We start from the raw sequence: 19,368 nt of genomic DNA on the forward strand, positions 1-19,368 counted from the left end.
CTGGAACTGGAGCTCAACCTAAGTATGGCAGAAGCAAGAATCCATCCACACATTGTCTCTGTGGAGAAAAACATGCACTCCCACACCTGTGTTTTGGGAGCATTTTTGCTAATCTAGCCTAAATTTTGTGTTTTATGTGAAAAATGAAGCACCAATGTAGTTGTTTGTGCTAACTTTTTTCATGGAGACTTTTCATTTGAACTTTAGAATAAGCACATGGACTACCAAAAACTTCAGTTTACTAAACACTCTACCTTTATTTAATATTATTTGCCCTATAAGACCTGGGCTCTGCAGGAGGGAATGGCCGTCAATGATGCAGAGTGCCAGTTTCCAGAACCTTTTTGTCAGGTTGTGGTGGCGGTAGTAGGGGGGGCTCGACGTGTAAAAAGGTTTAGATGGGGGGACTCAGCCAACAAAAGTTTGAAGACCTCTGCTCTAACCTCTACCTGCCCAGGACTATAAACTGTAAGCAAAAATATCTCAGAATGGACTTTTCAGTGCAGTAACCAGTTAATTGGACTATGATCCTAACAAATACCATACATGGACTTGCATAGCTGTTCATTGTAGCTAAATTAATGAAAACGATAAACTGAATACCTTCTAATACACTTCTACAGTCATCATACCGCTATGCATTGGGTTCTGTAACATAATACCCTAACCTAGTGGTCATCTTGCATGACATGGAACTACTTCCCACATGGGATTTAAGCCAAGACAACACACTTCCAGCCATACACCCTACAAGGTGTAGCATGCTACCCATATAGACAAGCACTTCAGCTGACCCCATAGGGGTGGTAAGCACTATATAAATGTTGCAGTACAATAATCTAACTATCAAGATCCAAACAAAAAGTCAAAAACCATACCAAGGTGTTATAGCGAGCATCACTTCAATGGCAAGAAAGGGACACTAGGATCCTGGGGAGACACCCACTGGCCACCAGGACACCAACAGCATTTCCTGTAAAGGTTTGCAGATGAGCTGGAAGTAAGGGAGCAGAGGGCACTGTATGGAATGGTACAGGAGAAGGACCTAACATGGTCAGACGTAGCTGAACAAGGGAGGGAACTTAAATAAAGTGCCATGAAGGCATATCACTGTCAGTGTTATCAGTCATCATCTGCAAAGCAGGCACTACAGTCCTATAAAATAAATTACAAGCCACAAGACCCCTGTGTTGAATGTTGTGTTTAATGTAGTCATGTATTCCCCACGAAACAATCCCCTTCTGGGCAAACACTGGGCCTTATGTCTTTTAAAGGAATCCCATAGAGTCACTGCTGAAGTCATTCTGGGACCTGTGGAAGCAGGCACCATTGTAACCTACTACTATGACATTTCGTTTGAGTCTAGCAGTGTATGCTTACTCACGACCAACCGTCAGCACCTTGATAAAGGTAGGCCACCAAATGGGGAAGTCAAATTATGCCCGGTGTTAAAATGTCAGAATATTATGATATTGTAAATATATTTTTAAAATACTACTGTGAACATGAACTGTGGGTCATGGTTAAGCGACTGAAATATTGCATAACTTATTTCTTTCCCCAATCCTTTTTATAAGATCATTATATATCTTTCTTCTGTGCAGTGAAAAAATTAACGCCACTTATGTTCCAATATTAACAGGAAGACCCAAAATGTTGCACATATATGTATATATACAATTATATATAGGAAGGCATGTCAAAGGTTATAAGGAATAACTAGTCTTCTTCTTTATCACTCCTAATCCGACCTCTTACCCCATCACTGCCCATCTAAATTAACATCCATTTAATACAATTTGAAGAACTTTAACTTTTATGTTTTGCTAAGCTACACTTGCAGCATCTACGTCTCTCTTAATTGTTTTAATTGACCAACTCTTCTGGCTACTTTATTTAAAAGGTCACTTGAGATAAAGGTATGTGTTTTACTTAGTGGAAGTGAACTAGTCTGAGACTAACTGAAAGCCTCATTACCATGGCCTAATGTTATTGATACTCAACATCATTTTGGCATTCCTGTTGACATTCTGGCTCTCTCCGTATGATAGTTGCCCACCTACATGTTGTAAGCTTTCCTTGTGGCGTTGCTACCCCTTGCTCTGTGTTGTGCCTTTCTTTGTAACATTCTGCCAAATTCTGAACATAATAGAGGTCCATTCTGGCCATGATATATTGTTCTTGACAGACACCTGTCTATCCATTGCATTGCAGCCAATCCTTGACTTATTGTGTCCATTTTTACAAAATCCTGATTATCTTTGCAACAAAATAGATATTCAAAGTATTTGATGGTCATGAATAGGCATAGAAAACAGAATCTGTCTATGTGTGTCATATATATACATTAATGCTAGTTGAAATGACAAGTGTGAGGACCAAAAATACACTTATTGAAAATGAGAATCTAGTGGTTTTGGAGAAAACATTTTTTTTCATTAAAATGGCTGGTATACGTGTTGTAGGAATTGACCTTATTTATGCGAAATGAAAATTTGGTCTGCACTTTCAATTTCAAAAATTTGTAAGCTCATATCTTGGGCAAAATGAATGAATTCCTGAAATGCATTTAAAATAAATGAGTAATACATTATGGGATACTGGTTGCTGATTTTGGTTTGTTGGTACCAGAGGGAAATGAGTGACTGCTGTGGCTTTTGTTTCCTAATTTGTGTGGAATCATATACTAATATATATATATATATATATATATATTGATTAGGCTTTTGTGATAATTTCACTACTGCTTTGAGATGCTTTAGCATGTAAGATTGATGTACTTTGTCCACATTTGTTAGCTTTTTGTAATTGGCAGTTGCAATGCTACTTGAACTATACTGAGATGGTGAGATTTGTGTTCCTTTTGATTTTTTCCCTCCTCCTATTTCCAAGTATAGTGTAAATCATAAAAAGTGACTGAGTATCTGCTCTTTAATAAGACAGGGTTTAAAAATGTAGTTAAGGAAGTGCTACATACATTTTGTGTTTTTATTTTGTTGTAATTCTTTGATGGTTGACTGTTAACACATTCTTCTGCATCAAATGGTATCCGGCAGTGCTCTTTGAATTTCATAGGACCTGTAGCCATAGAAATATAAATTTGTATTTGAAATCAAGCAACAAAAAGAGAAAAAAGAAAAGGTAATTGGGTATGAGGTGTCTGGGGTAGAAAACTTGAAAGAAACAAACGTGAATATGTGAGTGTTGTCTTGGCACTGTTAGGATACATGGGATATTCTGATGTGACCTGGCTTCCAAGTCTAAAGTTTTAGCTTTAAAAAGATTTAGGACCTTTTCATCCTAAACTGTTATTCATTTCTTGATTCTAAGGCATCTTTAATGTTTGATATGAGGTGCTCTACTATATCAATATAGATTACTTTTGTGCAGTGTTTTGACATCTTGTTCTTCTAAAGACGCTTCTGCTTCAGTCATATTCCCTGATGTAGCAGGTTCCCTGTCCTGTGTTCCGCGTGGGTCAGATGATACTAGGTGTGTTTGTGTTCTCCTTTGTCCATGCCTCATGTCCTCCAGGTGTGAGTAAGATCGCCTTAGGTATACAATGGGCCTCTAAAGTCTATTTTTTTTTTTTTTTTAGATCTATGATTTCCCACTGTTAAGTATACACCAGATAGTTAGCAATACCGAATGTAGAGAACTACTAAGTGTACATAGTTAACTCTACACCGTATGATGAATTGATTTTTCCTCTTTTATTTTGGAACAGTCAGTTTAGATTTTTGCAAGCCTTTGCTTAGGGCTAGCTGGTGAACTGCCAGATTAGGGCATCTCATTTGTGAGCATGCAAAGAGGTCAGACTGGTTTTGTACTCCTCTATCACCATTAATGCCGTTTTTCGAGGTTTGGTAATTATTGCTTAGCTGCTTTTCCTGCTTTTGGTGACAGTGAGGCAATGATTTTTCTTTCCTTTTAATACATTTTAATCAGCATAAACAGAGCCAGAAGGCAAACCCGCCAACAGTACCTCCTAAAACCGCGGCTAGGATGTGTATGTGTCCAGTAATTCTTACCACAGCAAAGTATTCCAAGCAAGAGGCATAACTCCCTCCTCACACAGGTGCCCATATTATGTTGCCGGTGTTTATATGAGCTCCCCACATTCTCTTGCCTCAAAGGCTCTGCTACAGGCCACAGTTGTTGTTCCATGCCTCTGTCGCCACAAGATCGGCCAACATCTGTTCTGCCATGACGGGTCCCACCACTCATTAACCAGTTGCTACAACATTCCTGAGCTAGTCAATATGCTCAAGTGCTGCTCATGCCCATATTGCATTCTCCCCCAGTCAAGAGATCTGGGTTAAACCCATCATTCTTTTGCTCACTACGCCACCTCAGTTTGGACCCACCCATATGCAACTCAGTCTTGACCCTGCTCTTCATTGCAACAGTCCAGCCCGAACTGCCAAGTCAAGTCCTCCCTGGACCGGAAATAAGCATCCTAGGACCAGTTCCGGGGTATATCACCTCTCATCAGCCAGGCTAGCTTGAATCCAGGTGCACAGCGAGCAAGGGACTGACGTCAAGGCATACCCATCCCCCTTTGGACAAAAAGTGCCTTTGCAACAAATGATGGAAGTAATGCTAAAGAAAAACATTCTCCCCCAGTCAAGAGATCAGGGTTAAATCCATTGTTATTTTGCTCACCATGCCATCTCAGTTTGGACCCAGCCATATGTAAATCAGTCTGGACCCTGCTCCTCATGCAAACAGTCCAGCTCTAACTTCCAAGCTGGGGCCTCCCTAAACCATAAACAAGCATCCTGGGACTGGTTTTGGGGTGTATCACCCCTCATAAGCCAGGCTCGCTTGAATCCAGTAGCACAGCGAGCAAGGGACTGATGTCTAGGAAGACCCATCCCACTTAGGGCAAAAAGTGCTGCAGCAACAAATGATGGACTAAATGCTGAAAAAAGAAAACATTCTCTCCCAGTCAAGAGATCTGGGTTAAATCCATCGTTCTGTTTCTCACTACGCCACCCCAGTTTAGTCCCGGCCATATGCAAATCAATCTTGACCCTGCTCCTAATGGGAACAGTCCAGCCCGAACTGCCACGCCTTCTCCTTCCTGGACCATAAAAAAGCATCCTTAGACCGGTTTCAGGGTATATCCCACTCATTCGCCAGCCTGGCTTGAATCCAGTGGCACAGCAAGCAAGGGACCAGGTCTGGGCATACCTATCCCAGTTAGGGCATAAAATCCTGCAGCAATAAATGATGGATGGAATGCTGAAAAAATTAAACATTCTCCCCCAGTCACGAGATCTGGGTTAAACACATCATTGTCAAGGGAGCACATCACCAAACCTACCCCATCCCCCTCATTCAACCAAGTATAACCAAGGCCCATCTGTTCCCAACTGCTGCCATGATCATTATGTGCTCTCACTGGCTTGAGGCACCATGATCCTGTAGTGTGCATTGAGTCACATGAGCCCCTCACTGTTACTGCACCTCCGCCTATGCTGTCAACTTGCTCTACCTATGGGACATATAGCCCAGGCTCACATCAGAAGAACAACACAGCAATGGTCCTTGCCAGCAACAATAAAAGTATTTAATACTCCTTGTGATATGTTTATTCTTGCTCTACATCTCCAAGAGCGAGAGGTTATCTCTGTGAAAGGCTTTTGGTGGATGATGTTTCCTGATTCATGGAGCCTCAATACCGTTCGCCTATCTTGGTTCCTAGATCTGTAACTCTGCCCCCTCTTCAGAAATATTAGTATGAGGTTGAAGTTCCTGAACAAAACGAGTTTTGAACATTATTTTTTCCACTTCCTTTGCCTGTACACATTTGTATCGAATTCATGGACCCCAGTGCTCGAGACAACCCTATACAATGTTTGCAGTGCGGTGTCCAAACTAGGACGATGTGGCCTAAAGTGGGAAATCACGTACACTTTAGTCTATTCAGAGCTATCCCGTGAATTATTTTGTGCTGCAGGAAAAAGTGGTGTGTTTAGATGCGCTATAAAGTGTACCATCATCCAGACCGCGTACCATGATCCCAGACCTCTGTTTGTCCTACATACAGTAAGAAGGAGCGATAGAGCACATGAGTTCCATGTTCGTGACTTCACCGTTTCCTCCAATCTGTCCCTGAAGGTGCCTGGTTTTCTGTGCTGAGGCAGGCATAATTTAGTGAAATGTGAATTACATCTATTTTTGTATCTCAGATGGTTGTTGGGGTTTAACAATGATGATCAAATTACCTCCATCCCTTCAGACTAGTATTCGAGCTTAGGCATTTTTATCAATCCAAACATTTGACTCCCCAGAACAATCTATGTCACGATATTCCCTCTTTAGTGTTTTGTTGTTTTTAGCTCCCCTGAACCAATGGGCCAATGGGGCACTTTCAGGTGATGTACTTTCCTGAAATGTAAAATGATGTTGTCGTCTAGATAAAATGTTTATTTGATTGTATGGTTCTTACATTTGCAGAAAGATAAAGAACATATCATTTGAAGATTACCACAAAGCCTGGTCTGAAATTGCAACATCGCAAACAGCAGAAGATATAAGAAATCCCGGTAAATTTCCAATGTCATAAATTACACATTTTGTTCTGACAAATCTGGTACTTCAGCACAAGATACCATTGTCTGCCATTAAATTGTAAATCTCCTGTTACCCGAATATTATGTCACTCCGATTAGATAAAGAAAGAAACATTAGGATTTAACACATATTTATTGGTAAGAAGTGCCAAGTGCGGTGCATGTCTGCATTTGGAGCATATAGGGCGGTGTCATATAAAGTAAGAACCGATGTTGCTCATTCGAAGCATGGTCTTTTCCACCGTGTTGGGCAGATTGATGTCTTATATAGTAAGAGGTCTAGGGCAGCCCTAGTTTACCACCTTAGACAGGGTCAAATTGCCACTCGTACTTTAAAGGAAAGCGTGGCTTCGGATGGAGATAATGCTGCAATTGTTGACATGTCTAAAATAATTACAGAATGGAAGGGAGCACTACAGAATAACATAACTAACATAATGACGTGTTAAACGCGGTTAATTCTGGAGACTCTTAAAGGTAAACAGTGCTAGAAAACGACACCAAGCCCGGTTCAAAAACAAAAAGTTATTAGCAGAAGAACTTTTATTTAATAATATGGCCATTTTGCTCGTATGCAGATGTACATGATTCCTACACAAAAAATAAACCCTATAACATGTGCCAGTGTAATTTGTAGTGTATCTGCAGTGATGCATCGGGATAGTAACAGGTGGGTGAGGAATTGTAACACTGACACCCCCTTATTTTCTGTATAAAATAGCAGTGATGCATATAAATGAAACACCCGCGTTGAGAGGAAAGCTACAGGAGAAACCTGATTTTGAGCCCGATCATGAGTTTGGTGGTGTTGAAGTGGGACCTCCCCGCTCCCACACTGACAAACCCATATGCACATGTCCCTCCAAATTACGACTTTTACTGTCTCTGGCAGGCAGTTCTTTTGTGGTCCCACAGTGGTGCCTATAAAATAGGCACCGCAATGGTAATGTCAAAGGCAGTACCGAAAGGGCATGGACTGGGACAGTCCATGCTGTGAAGGTACTGGGGTGCACGCACACAGGGGGGCACATGTTTGGCCCTGAGGCACATGGGGCCTGTAGGGCCCCTTTTGTTTCCTGTCTGCCACGGTTTTCATGGAGTAGGAACCACCATGAAAACCGCGGCGGAGAGGAAACTCGTAATATGCTTGGTGGGACCGCTGCTGTCCCGCCAAGCATATTGGGGGCAGGGACTGACTGGGAACGACAACCGGCCCTGGCAAAGTGCTCGGCCGGCCCCCCTCCCCACTCGGGGGTTGGGGGGGGGGGGGGGGGGAGGGGTTTGGAGGTGCTGCCGAGCGCTTTGCTAGGGCCGGTTTTCGGACGATTTTGTTGCAGGGCCGATTTTGCAGCTATGCTGCAAAAACGGCCCTGTAACAAAATAGGCCCCCAGGGGCTCAAAACCGGCCCCCACCCGTGCGGCGCACCGGGGGATTGCCCGGTGCCCGCTATGGCCAGTCCGGGCCTGATTGGGGGCTCAAGACAGCCATGCCACCGCCTGGGATCTCTGATCCCTGGCGGTTGTGGCGGTGCAACAGCAGTCTAACCGCCCAAGCTGTAATAGAGCAGTTGGCCCGGCGGTGCTGCATTGCCCGCACCGCCGCCGCAGCTACAGAGGTCCATAGGACCGCAGTACTCGTAATCAGGGCCTTAGTCAAGTTGTCTCTAACTTTGCCTAATGAGGTGTTCATACTCTTGAAAGTGTTGATAGATTTTAATTCAGGATTTAATCAGTATATATGACGTTTTCCTCTTCCTCCTTCCTCCATACTCCTCAACTCCTACAGGCCTGTGAATTGCTTCGTATTTCTCCTCACACACCCAGGTCATTAAGTTGGGCATGTCAAGTAAAGGACGTAACTATAGCACTATAGAGACCCTTTTAAAAGTTGTATTTTAATTACTACCGATCAACTTTACTGGGTAAAAACACGGATTGATTTCTCTACGATGAATCTAAAACCCTTAGGCTATCCATGCCAGTGATACATTTTACATTGTACTTCTTTTTCAATTCCTTAAGAGTATTTGATGTTTTCAAGATGTGTTTCCGTAGTTCTTTTATGCAACATATGACTATTGATAGTGCACCCTTTGAGCTGAATCGCCTCCAGCTGTCAGAGTGAGTTCAGGTTAGGTGTGGGTATTTATGATGGCACACGATTGACAGCTCTGAAGTTGAGGAAGAAGGCAGTTTGAAGTTCTTGCAGTGCCTGTCAGTGGGTCATAGAGGTGTGCAGCCCATAAGCACATCCAATGCGTGGTTCTCGGAAGACAGTCTCAAGTGATACTCTCTTATGGACCAGTGGTATCTGTGGGACAGTGAGAGACCGCAGAAGCATGTGGTGTGAAGGGGGGACGGGACACTCCAAAGAGCACACCCCTTCTAGAGACCTTAGTAATGTTTAATTCCAGGTCTTATATTTTCATAATTGAAACATTTGCAATTCTAATTAGCTAGGGATGTGTTGGCGCTGCAGTTTACACCGGGAAAGTCGCAGCACAAAGTCAGCCATGGTGAAAAAGCTAGATAGTTATTCACATTTTGTGCTGCTCTATTTTACATAATATCAGGGCAGATTACCATGAAACATCTTTTTCTCTGATCAAATCCAAGTACTGACACTGGTCCTCCATGTTCTGGCACATTGCTATTCTGCAACAGAGCATTAGAGGCTCGCCTGCTTAAAGAAATGAAAAAGGGCATCTGATAACACTACTTGTTATATATTCACTCCTCTTTCCCTTGCTTTCAACCTGTCGTTTCTCTGTCTCTCCTCCACCCCTTCTCCTCCTAGCAGAGGACTACCTTACTCCATTCCTCTTCTATTTAAACCCCTTCTCTCACCAACTTCCACCACTCATTCTTCTCTCAGTTGTCTCCATACCTCCCTATCCCTTCCTCTCCACTCACACCCTAGCATCAACTTTGCCCTTTAACTCCCATTGTTTCCTTTGTCTTTTCTACATTCCAACTCATTAGTGCCTCTTCTCACACACACAAGCACACACACACACACACTAAAGAAAATGACGTCACTACATACATCTCAACAGACTCCTCTCATCACAGCCTTAGCTTGGCTCTTATCCCCTCATCACGATGTAGACCTACCGTAAGTAACACCAGTGCATAACTAAACTTTCCAGGCAACAAAAAGCCAACTAATATGGGATCCTTCAGCCAGTCAGGATGGCTCCCACGTGTGCTGCCAACTCCCACGAATCAACGAATGCCATACCCAGCAAACACTGAACCTAACCCAAACCCTGACAAAATCACTTGTATATCAGTAATATATAAGCCTAAAATATAAACCGAGTGATCGAGCATACCCCCACCATAAGTTGGAACTAATTCCTTAAGGCTGACACTAATTGCGAAATTCACCAACACCAAACCAGGTAAAAACAAAGTAAAGTATCTCATTTATACATAACAGCCAGAGCTGTTTCAAAGCTGGATCCATTGGACACCCTCAAAAAACAATACCACTATAAAATCACATGCTCATGAATAGTATGATTATTTTCAAGCATAACCATATCCACCAATCATCCAACCCTTCATCATCTTAAACAGTCTACATTTCTTGACTGTTAAATATCCTCTACTCGCTCATTTTCTCTGCTTTCTAAGCTCCACTCGCTCTCTACCCCTCCTTTATCCCACCCGACCCCACCAGCATCTGCCTTATATTTAACCACAACCATATAATACATAGAAACTCACTAACACAAGCAAAACACCAATAGCTGCTAACCATCTCTGAGTGAATTTCTAACAGTCTTCTCTATAGTGGTCACATTCTAACATACCCATTATAACAAACATAATTACACACAGTACGTCACCCGCCCTGAATAAATATCTTAATTCTTTGGAGAACCACATACATTCTCTACCACTTCAGTAAAAGAGAAATTAACCACAGTCTATATGAACCTTAATACCCACTCTATCTCTAAACACCATACTAACATATTTGATCTCCTCTAAGGAAACATTGATCTTGTGTACCTACCAGAAAGCTGGCTCACAAGTGACTGTAATCACACTCTTCACAAAGCAATCCCTAACCCATAGAAATGTATCTTCTAAATTGTGCCAAACCAGAGAGGAGGAGAAAAAGAATGGTCCATAAGTACACATCTCTGACCACCGCAACCTTCTGGTCACCCCTCAACTTCCAGATGCAGCTCAAGATTCAGGTCCTCATATCTATTAGGAACTCTGTTCTGGAACTCTCTTCTAGCTGAAACATGTCACTCACTTCTTTCAGGTCTGCTCACAAATATCACTTCATGTTGAAAGAATTCATATCATCAACTGCACTACATACTTCTCATCCCAAACCACTAGCTATTTTAAATATGTGTAGTTAAAATCTGCAGTTTGTATTGCCTGGTTTACTTTAATTATGAATTACCCACCAACCCAAGAACCTTATTTACATGTCCCCGTCATAAGAACTGCTTACGTGTTGTGTATTTCTTGCTATCTACTTGTACTATGTTCTTGTCGAAGTGCTTACTGATGCTTGTGTGTGATGATTACATAAATAAATAAACATATATGCTAGCCAATGTATCACCGCAGCTTGTGAAGCCCTTCTTCTCAAGTTTTCCACTTCAAGAACTGCCCCTCTCCTCATCTATTCAGACCATCCTCCTACGATCTTAAACTCACAGAAGCACTCACATACTCCAGGCCATCATCCTCATGCACCCAGGTCTCACAAGGTCACTTCAATATCTGGTTTGCCAACATACTCTTTCATGACCAACGTACAAATCATGCACCTGGGACAACTGACCAATGTACTGGAAACAAACTTCTGTAATTTTCAGCTCCCGCAACCTACTAACAGTAGCTCCAGCCATCCCACTACCATTGGACAACCACTTCCTTATCTCATTTACAACCCAATGCCCTCTGAAGACCCCTTCCCAAACCAAAATTCATTCATCATTTGGATGCAGGATATGAACAACACAGACCTGCCCCCTCCTCCACCATACTAAGCAATCCTAAACCAGATATTCCATACAATGCGCAGCCCTACCAACTTATTAAATCCTTCAACAAATGGCTATGTGCAACCTGTGCCAGACCTCAGAAGGCCCTTGAAGCCCTTTCTAAAGAATGCTCCAAGTGGTTTTCACTCACCTCTCCAGACTAAAATGGGCCAGCATTTACTCAAAAGGAAATGCAACCACCAGCCACCAAGGTAAATTGGATTTCCAGCATCTCAGATACTACCCCAATGATCCTCCATCAGCCCCACCCTGTTCATGGTCTACATGGCCCGCACACCCCCATTGTCAAATCCTACGGACTCAACATTGTATCCTACGCAGACGTCACCCAACTCATTGCCTCCCTATCCAACGAATCCAACGCTTTCAAACACACCTTTCAAGAGGGAATTAAAGCAGTTTTCCAAATGGATGAAGAACAGCTGCCTGCAGCTCAACACAGACAAAACCGAAGTACTCATCATGGGCCCACATCCGACGCCTGTAACAACACCTGGTGGTCGCCCGCCCTTGGGAACCCGCCCTCCCCCACGGACCATGCACGCAACCTCTGAATGGGCTCCAAAGTCAAAATGAACCGCCAAATCAACGCTGTCTCATCATCCTGCTTCCACACACCCCGGCTCCTACGAAAGACCTTAACATGCATCCCCCTCGAACACAGAAAAAACGTTACCCATGTCTCATCAGCAGCAGACTCGTTTATGGCAACGCTCTCTATGCCGGAATCAACAAGAACCTCACCCGCAAACTCCAGAACATCCAGAACACCCCGCCAGGCTAGTCCTCAACCTACCGCACCACAGCCACATCGCCCAACACCTGCGGACACTATGTTGGCTCCCCATCGAGAAGAGAATCACCTTCAAGCTTCTAACCCACGCCCACAAAGCCCTCCACAACACCAGACCTGCATACTTGAACTCCCGCCTCTTCCCACACAAGCCAAAGATCCATCCGCTCAGGGCAGATCTCCCTTGAAACAGTGCCTCGCATAAAGAAGACCAGATCAGGAGGTCGCTCCTTCTCCTTCCTAGCGGCCAAGGCATGAAACACTCTCCCACTCCTCCTCAGACAGACGCCAACAATCTCCAAGTTAATGAAGGACCTCAAGACCTGGCTTTTCTACGGATCGCTGTGAACATCTGGGACCTGTCCACCCCCCCTCCACTCCCCAGCACCTTGAGATCCCTCTCTTGGGGGTAGCTGAACTTAACAAGCCCATGATTGATTGATTGATTGATTGATTGATTGACTGATCAGCTAATCAGAGTGTCAAACTACTTTAACACCTTGGCTGCTATGGCTTTTCCCCTCCTGTGCTGATTGATGGATGAATCCCATTATACATGACGAGCTCAGCTCATCATAAGCACACGACCAGTGTGCCTCATGACGAGCTGAGCTCGTCATGAGCAGCGAAAGGGTTAACTGAATGACCTCTGCCACATTCCTCCAAAAGGGTCTATTCATATGATCATTGAGTTTCGCAATAAACCAGCCTTATCAAGCAACACACAGGCCATACATTTTACAACTAAGGCTTCTGATCTCTACCAGCATATACTCTGACACCTGGCAATCACACCCTTCCCAAGAAACATAACCCACAGCTCTGGGGCTTACCATCTCATGTAGACATTTAGCAATCTGAAGGCCATTTCAGAATCGACTCAGGCAAAGCTAATTAAATTAATCACATTAGCTGGCATACCCTTAAACATGTGTCACCCACAGTACTCAAATGCATCAGACCCTACATTCCTTTTCCCAACTTCTTCTACCTCTTCACCAAATGCCTTCAAGGATTTAACGTTACTGAACAATGCAGAGAAACACAGATAAAACCCATCCTAAATATATCCTTCTCAGTCCCAACCAACCTGACCAGCTGCAGGAGCTATCTCCGGTGTTTCTTTTCTGGCTAAACTCCTTGAATACCGGGGCCCTCATTTACAGGGATTTAGCGTAGGGCAGTGCAGCATGTCAGCTTGCTGTGCTGCCCTACGTCAAAGATGAAAGGGCAGGAATGCTCCGTATTTATGCAATACGGTGCATTCCTGCCTTTTCCCCCGCGCTGGCACTGCTTTGACAGCCTAGCGTCAATGCAGGCACCCTTGCACTATGGTGCAAGGGTGCCTGTGTTGTCAGCAAGATTGTTTGTATGCAGGAAGGGGCACCTTTCTGCACAGAAACAATTCTAAGAGGTTTTTTCCTCTTTCTATTTGTGCTGCAGAAGGGAAGAGGAAAAACAAGGAGAAATAAAGTTATTTCTACTCTTTACGCCTCACTCCGGGAGACGTAAGGTTTTGTTGCTTCCCCAGGTTTACATGCTCTCGTAAATATGGGAAATTGTCAAAATCCATGGGTGTTGGGTGGGAAAACCCATCGCAACACCCATGGAATGCCTCCCAAGCGCAGAGTAAGGCAACACAGCGATTTCCACTGCCTTGCCCTGCTCGAAATCTATGAGGCTGTTTAAAGCCAAACATAGTGGCTTTACATGGCCTCAAAGATTTCATAGATATGATTTAGTAGTCTGCGCCGGCGAAGCCTCCCAAAAAGTGATGCTCCGCCGGCGCAAGGGGCTCGTAAATATGCCCCTGTATGTTTAACCACCTGATGCAATGCCTGGAATCTCCGCCTTCCCTAGATTCAGCCCAAGTGGGATTCCAACCAGTCAGGAGAATCAACATTTGTTTCAGCATGAAACAACCTAAAAGCCATTGACAATATTTTTGGCTCAGGGATCTTCATTTGTCGGGGAATATTGGCACACATGATCACAGTGAACCATCAAAACCTTCCTTACAGATTGAAAAAAGTTGGTACAGTGAGCTCTTCACTCACCTGGGTCACTTGTTTCCCTTTAGACCAGGGGTCCCCAGACCTGTCCTGGAGGGCCGGATCCATGCCAGATTTTTGGGATATCCCCATTGAGATACATGTAGTAATTTTAAAAATCTGGCATGGATCCGGCCCTCCAGGACCGGTTTGGAGACCCCTGCGACAGAACTCAGATGTTACACTGCAGAAAAAGTGGCATAGTCCCTCAGGGATCCACTTTGTTGCCACCACTTTTCAATGCCTCAATGCTGCAAATCGGGCTGTGTGGGACCAGAAAAATGCTTTGTACATCTGTCCCCCTGTTACTTAAATAGTCAAAATCATAGTAGTAACTAAGAGGAAAACATAATTACCCACACTACTAATTAATAACCTATGCTGTTATTAAAGAGGCGTGGGCAGTGCTTCAACATGGTGGATGCCTTCCACTGAGTTCTGCAGCAGGAAGATTCTTGAGCGCACTCAGGGAAGGCAACATACCAGCAAAAAAAAAGGGCTGATGACTCCAGGATAAAGAGTGAACATGAAAGGCACCCAGCACCATAAACAGCTGGTGGATGATGCATCAAGATGTTGGAACTGGCTGCAACAAGGATGTAGCACAAGCAGAGGTTCTCAGTCTGTATATGGGCAGGTATTTGAAGTAGGATTGGTGACTTGAGGAGAGTATTGATCCAGCCATGTGCCCCTCCCCAGTCAGAGCACAAGTATTAAGGTAATGGTGAGCAGAGCTTGCTGCTCACAGTTCTAACCTAAGCTTCTGACATTAGATACTGTGGAGGTTTAGGGGACAAATGCCAGGGCGGCTACGCCTGGGCCGGCATTCATGGACTGGAGAGGTCTCCATGATGTACAGCGGGCTAAGGTTAAAGGTATGTGCTCCTTAATGAGACAAACAGAAATCTGAAAGTTCACACTGTGCATGGCAGGAAAGGTAAAAAGTATTCTTGCCTTAAACCTGGATGAAAAAACACTATGTAGAGGATGTAATCAAGATATGAATAGAAAGAAATTACACTCAGTGACTGACACTGGATGCCTGTTTGGTGACATGTGATTACAACGTAGTGATATAGCTTGTCAAGAAGTAATGAAGCTGCTGATCAAATATGGAGGAAAGCTTATATGAGTCTACCAATCTTCAGAAAATATAAAAGGCACCTCTGTGGCTCATGAATGGCACTATATAACAATATCCTGCTTGAAGGAATGTTTTGTGAGTGATGCAGACAAGGGAAACAAGGTAAAAGGTGCCTAAATGCATTATGGTGCCAAAGCAAGTGCAGGATTTTCACAGTAATGTAGTGGAAACTAATACACTGATACCCTGCTTAAACTGGTGACCAGTTCTAATGAAGAATGACTAAAAGCATAGTTAAACGAGCTTTACAAAGAATGGAAAAAGGATCTTTGCTTGGAGATGGGCAATGTGAAAAAGAGTATTATTGATATCATTGTAACCTTTAGACAAGATATAAATCAGATAGGTGTAGTGGTTGAGCTGGAAAGTACAGTGCAGAAATTGCAGGCAAAAAGAAAGATTTAATCACGAAATTCACACATCTAAAAAAACTCAAGTAAAGATATTACAACTGAAGTGTGAGGACTTCGAGAACAGGAAGAGGAGAGATCATTTCAAATTTCTGAACATGAGGGAGGGCATGAGGGATCTAACATAGCAACTTATTCACAAGACTTCTTTTACACGTACCACAACTAAAAGAAGGAAAACTACACAATGCAAAGAGCAGATAGAGTACAGCCCAGGAATAAGGGCACCACAGAGATAGACAAAAAGACATTGTGATCAAATTCTCATCTTCCCCACAAAAGATGCGATTCAGCAAAGAAACAATACCTAATAGATTTCAGAGAAAATAATCCTTCTACAACGCCTCACCCAGAGCACACTGTCGAAATGCAAAACGGGAAACACCCATTACAACGATAACAGCACATCGCGGGTGCATTACAATGCACATTTTACATCGTGGAAACGTTTGCAACGCATGCGTTTACATCACGCATGCTGTAACAACGCATGCTATAACATCGCGGTTTTTCACAACGCATTTATTTGCACAAACGTACTGGACTTGCACAACGCATTACAATTGGAGAAACGCATTTATTTGCACTTTTCAGTGTATGGAACAATGACGTCATGACATCATATGACGTATTAATTTAACGCATTTAGTGGATACACAGTCGATACAAAGTGGGTGCACTATGACGCACAGAACTATGGCATTGGAGAAACGCATTTATTTGCACTTTTCAGTGGATGGACTATGACGCACAGAACTATGACGTACACGAACAATTACGTCATGACATCATATGATGTATGGTGTTGTATTAATTTTACTCATTTACTGGATACGTCATGACATCATATGACGTATGGTGACGTATTAATTTAATGCATTTAGTGGATATACAGTGGATGCACAGTGGATGCACAGTGGGTGGACTATGACGCACAGCACGAACGATGACGTCATGACATCATATGACGTATGGTGACGTATTAATTTGACTCGTTTACTGGATACGTCATGACATCATATGACGTATGGTGACATATTAATTTAACAACGCATTTAGTGGATGCACAGTGGATACACAGTGGGTGGACTATGATGCACATAACTATGGCGTACACCATACACTAACTATGATGTCATGACATCATGGGATTACATAATTGGATGTTGATGTTACATTTATTGGGATAATTTATTTGCACTATTCAGTGGATGGGCTATGACGCAAAGAACTATGACGTACACAAACAAGGACGACATGACAGAATATGACGTATGGTGACGTATTAATTTACCGCATTTAGTGGATACACAGTGGATGGACTATGATGCACAGAACTATGACGTACATTAACTATGACGTCATGACATCATGGGATTACATAATTGGATGTTAATGTTACATTTATTGGGATATTAATGTTAATATAAAATTTTTGGAATACACAGTGAACATTTATTTGGATACAACGGATATGACAATTGGATCTGAGCAAAAATACCTGCTTTGCCTGAAACATTGTATACAGGCAAAGACAAAAGAATACCAATACGTGTCATGGTGAGGTCACACTACAGAGTGATCAATAGGGGGATGGAATATTCCACGTATGATTCAGAAATGTTAATGGGACACGTATGACTTAAAAATATTTATTACTAATTTCTTTATGTACGGCTTAACAGGAAATGCTAGGACAAGGTTTGAATTCTTTCAAGTTTTTATTTACATGTGGTAAAAATAAAAATGTACATTATTAAATTTTTTAATTTACACGAAGCTTACACTTTTTAACAGAAAATTATTAATCACTGTATAGCATTATTAAATTTTTTATTTGCATGACATGAAAGTTACACATTTAAAAATAAAAAAGCATCAACATACTACATGGCATTAATATGACAAGCTTCAATTACACTGAATTATTGTTCAACCGTTTGGTAATTTCTTTGTTATACTTAAGAACTTCAGTTACACAGTACTGGCAGGCCACTTCATAAGGTAATATAAAAGTGTTACATTATGTATGTTACAAATAAAGTACTACAATAGTTACACATAGGAATTCAGTATGTGGGACATGCTACAAAGGTAGTCTGAAGCCACAGACACATTAAAGAGTTGTAATGCTGACAATAGTCTTGCCGACATTTCCTCTGTTCTAGGGCAAATACGTGGGTTAAGACTACCTGTCGAAGATTGAGACGTGCATTTCTTGAAAACTTTGGGCCAGATCAGATGTATCAAAGGGTTTTGCTCATTCCGTGTCTATGGGGAAATGTGTTGATACATATGGCCCTTTGCTCCTTAACCACAACTTCCAAAATGTTTTACAAATTAGGGTGCGGTTTGCCAATTGAGTGGTTTAAGCAGTAGTGCCATCTCTCGATGGCATTATTTGTCTTTGCTCCTCCCTCTAAGCCGGTCGAGTAGCAGTTCCACGAGTCCACAAGAAAACGTGGCTTCCTCCCGCGACCTAACCTGCTTAGATGGCCAATCCATGTGTCTTCAAAATAATGGAGGATAGGTGCCAATTTCTCTTAATTTGACGTAAAGTAATCAGACTCAGTAATAGAGGTGTTGTACTCGTCTACACTTTCAGAAGGAACAAAGCAAAGTGCAGTTTGCTGTCAGACACATAATCTGCAATTAGAGAAGTTTTTTGGATTTTGCGCCAACATGCCTGAGAAAAGTGGAAAAAACAACCTTGAAGTTTTGTCTCACAGTACAATTTTGTTACAGTATTCATCATTGGCAATTCAAAGTCTAATATAACTTTACGAGGACTTTTGCCAGAGGTTTTGGATTTTACAACTGATAAAAACTCACTATACGTGGATGATTGTTTGTCTGGGAGCAAACTGTACACCAAGGGGACAACTGTGTTGTTACAGTACCCATGAATAGTATATATTTGTGTGAAAGGGTGGGGCGTGCTTTTAAATGTACCATCCATCATCCACACCTCACTGTTCTCCAACCTAACAAGGTTTCTGGGGGTGCTAAAGATTAAAATGGGCTTTTGGTCGTTTGCATTGTCATATAATAGGAAAGGTTCATTACAAACAGTATAGAACACAAAAGTGTCAGAGGGTCTAAACATAGAAACTAAATGTGGTACATTGAACTAGAGAAGTTTAGTGAGAATCCCTACATAGAGATAGAGAAAGCAATGATAGGTACCTTGTGATCCCTAACACGGTACCCATCAGTCACCACTCGGAACCGGCCTTCATCATTTGGGATTCCTGTTAACCATATAAGAGGTACATCACTGGTTTCAGATGGAAGGTAAGATGTAAATACCTCTTGTAAACCTAGTGGTGCCCAGTATGTTTAGAGTGTCA

At 42.5% G+C, this 19,368-nt stretch overlaps 1 protein-coding gene across 1 annotated transcript in view; it reads left to right on the forward strand.

Moving 5' to 3' along the window:
• Positions 1–6,465: 6,465 nt before the first annotated feature.
• Positions 6,466–19,368, forward strand: part of LOC147661167 (ubiquitin-conjugating enzyme E2 U-like) — a gene marked incomplete at its 5' end in the record, with an annotated part of 97,040 nt that continues 84,137 nt past the window's right edge. The window contains one exon of the mRNA XM_086951268.1: positions 6,466–6,554. Coding sequence (XP_086807394.1) covers positions 6,466–6,554 — 89 coding nt within the window. The remainder of the gene's footprint in view (positions 6,555–19,368) is intronic.

This window comes from Lissotriton vulgaris, unplaced genomic scaffold (genome assembly GCF_964263255.1).
Source record: "Lissotriton vulgaris unplaced genomic scaffold, aLisVul1.2 SCAFFOLD_766, whole genome shotgun sequence".
Taxonomy (NCBI): Eukaryota; Metazoa; Chordata; class Amphibia; order Caudata; family Salamandridae; genus Lissotriton; species Lissotriton vulgaris.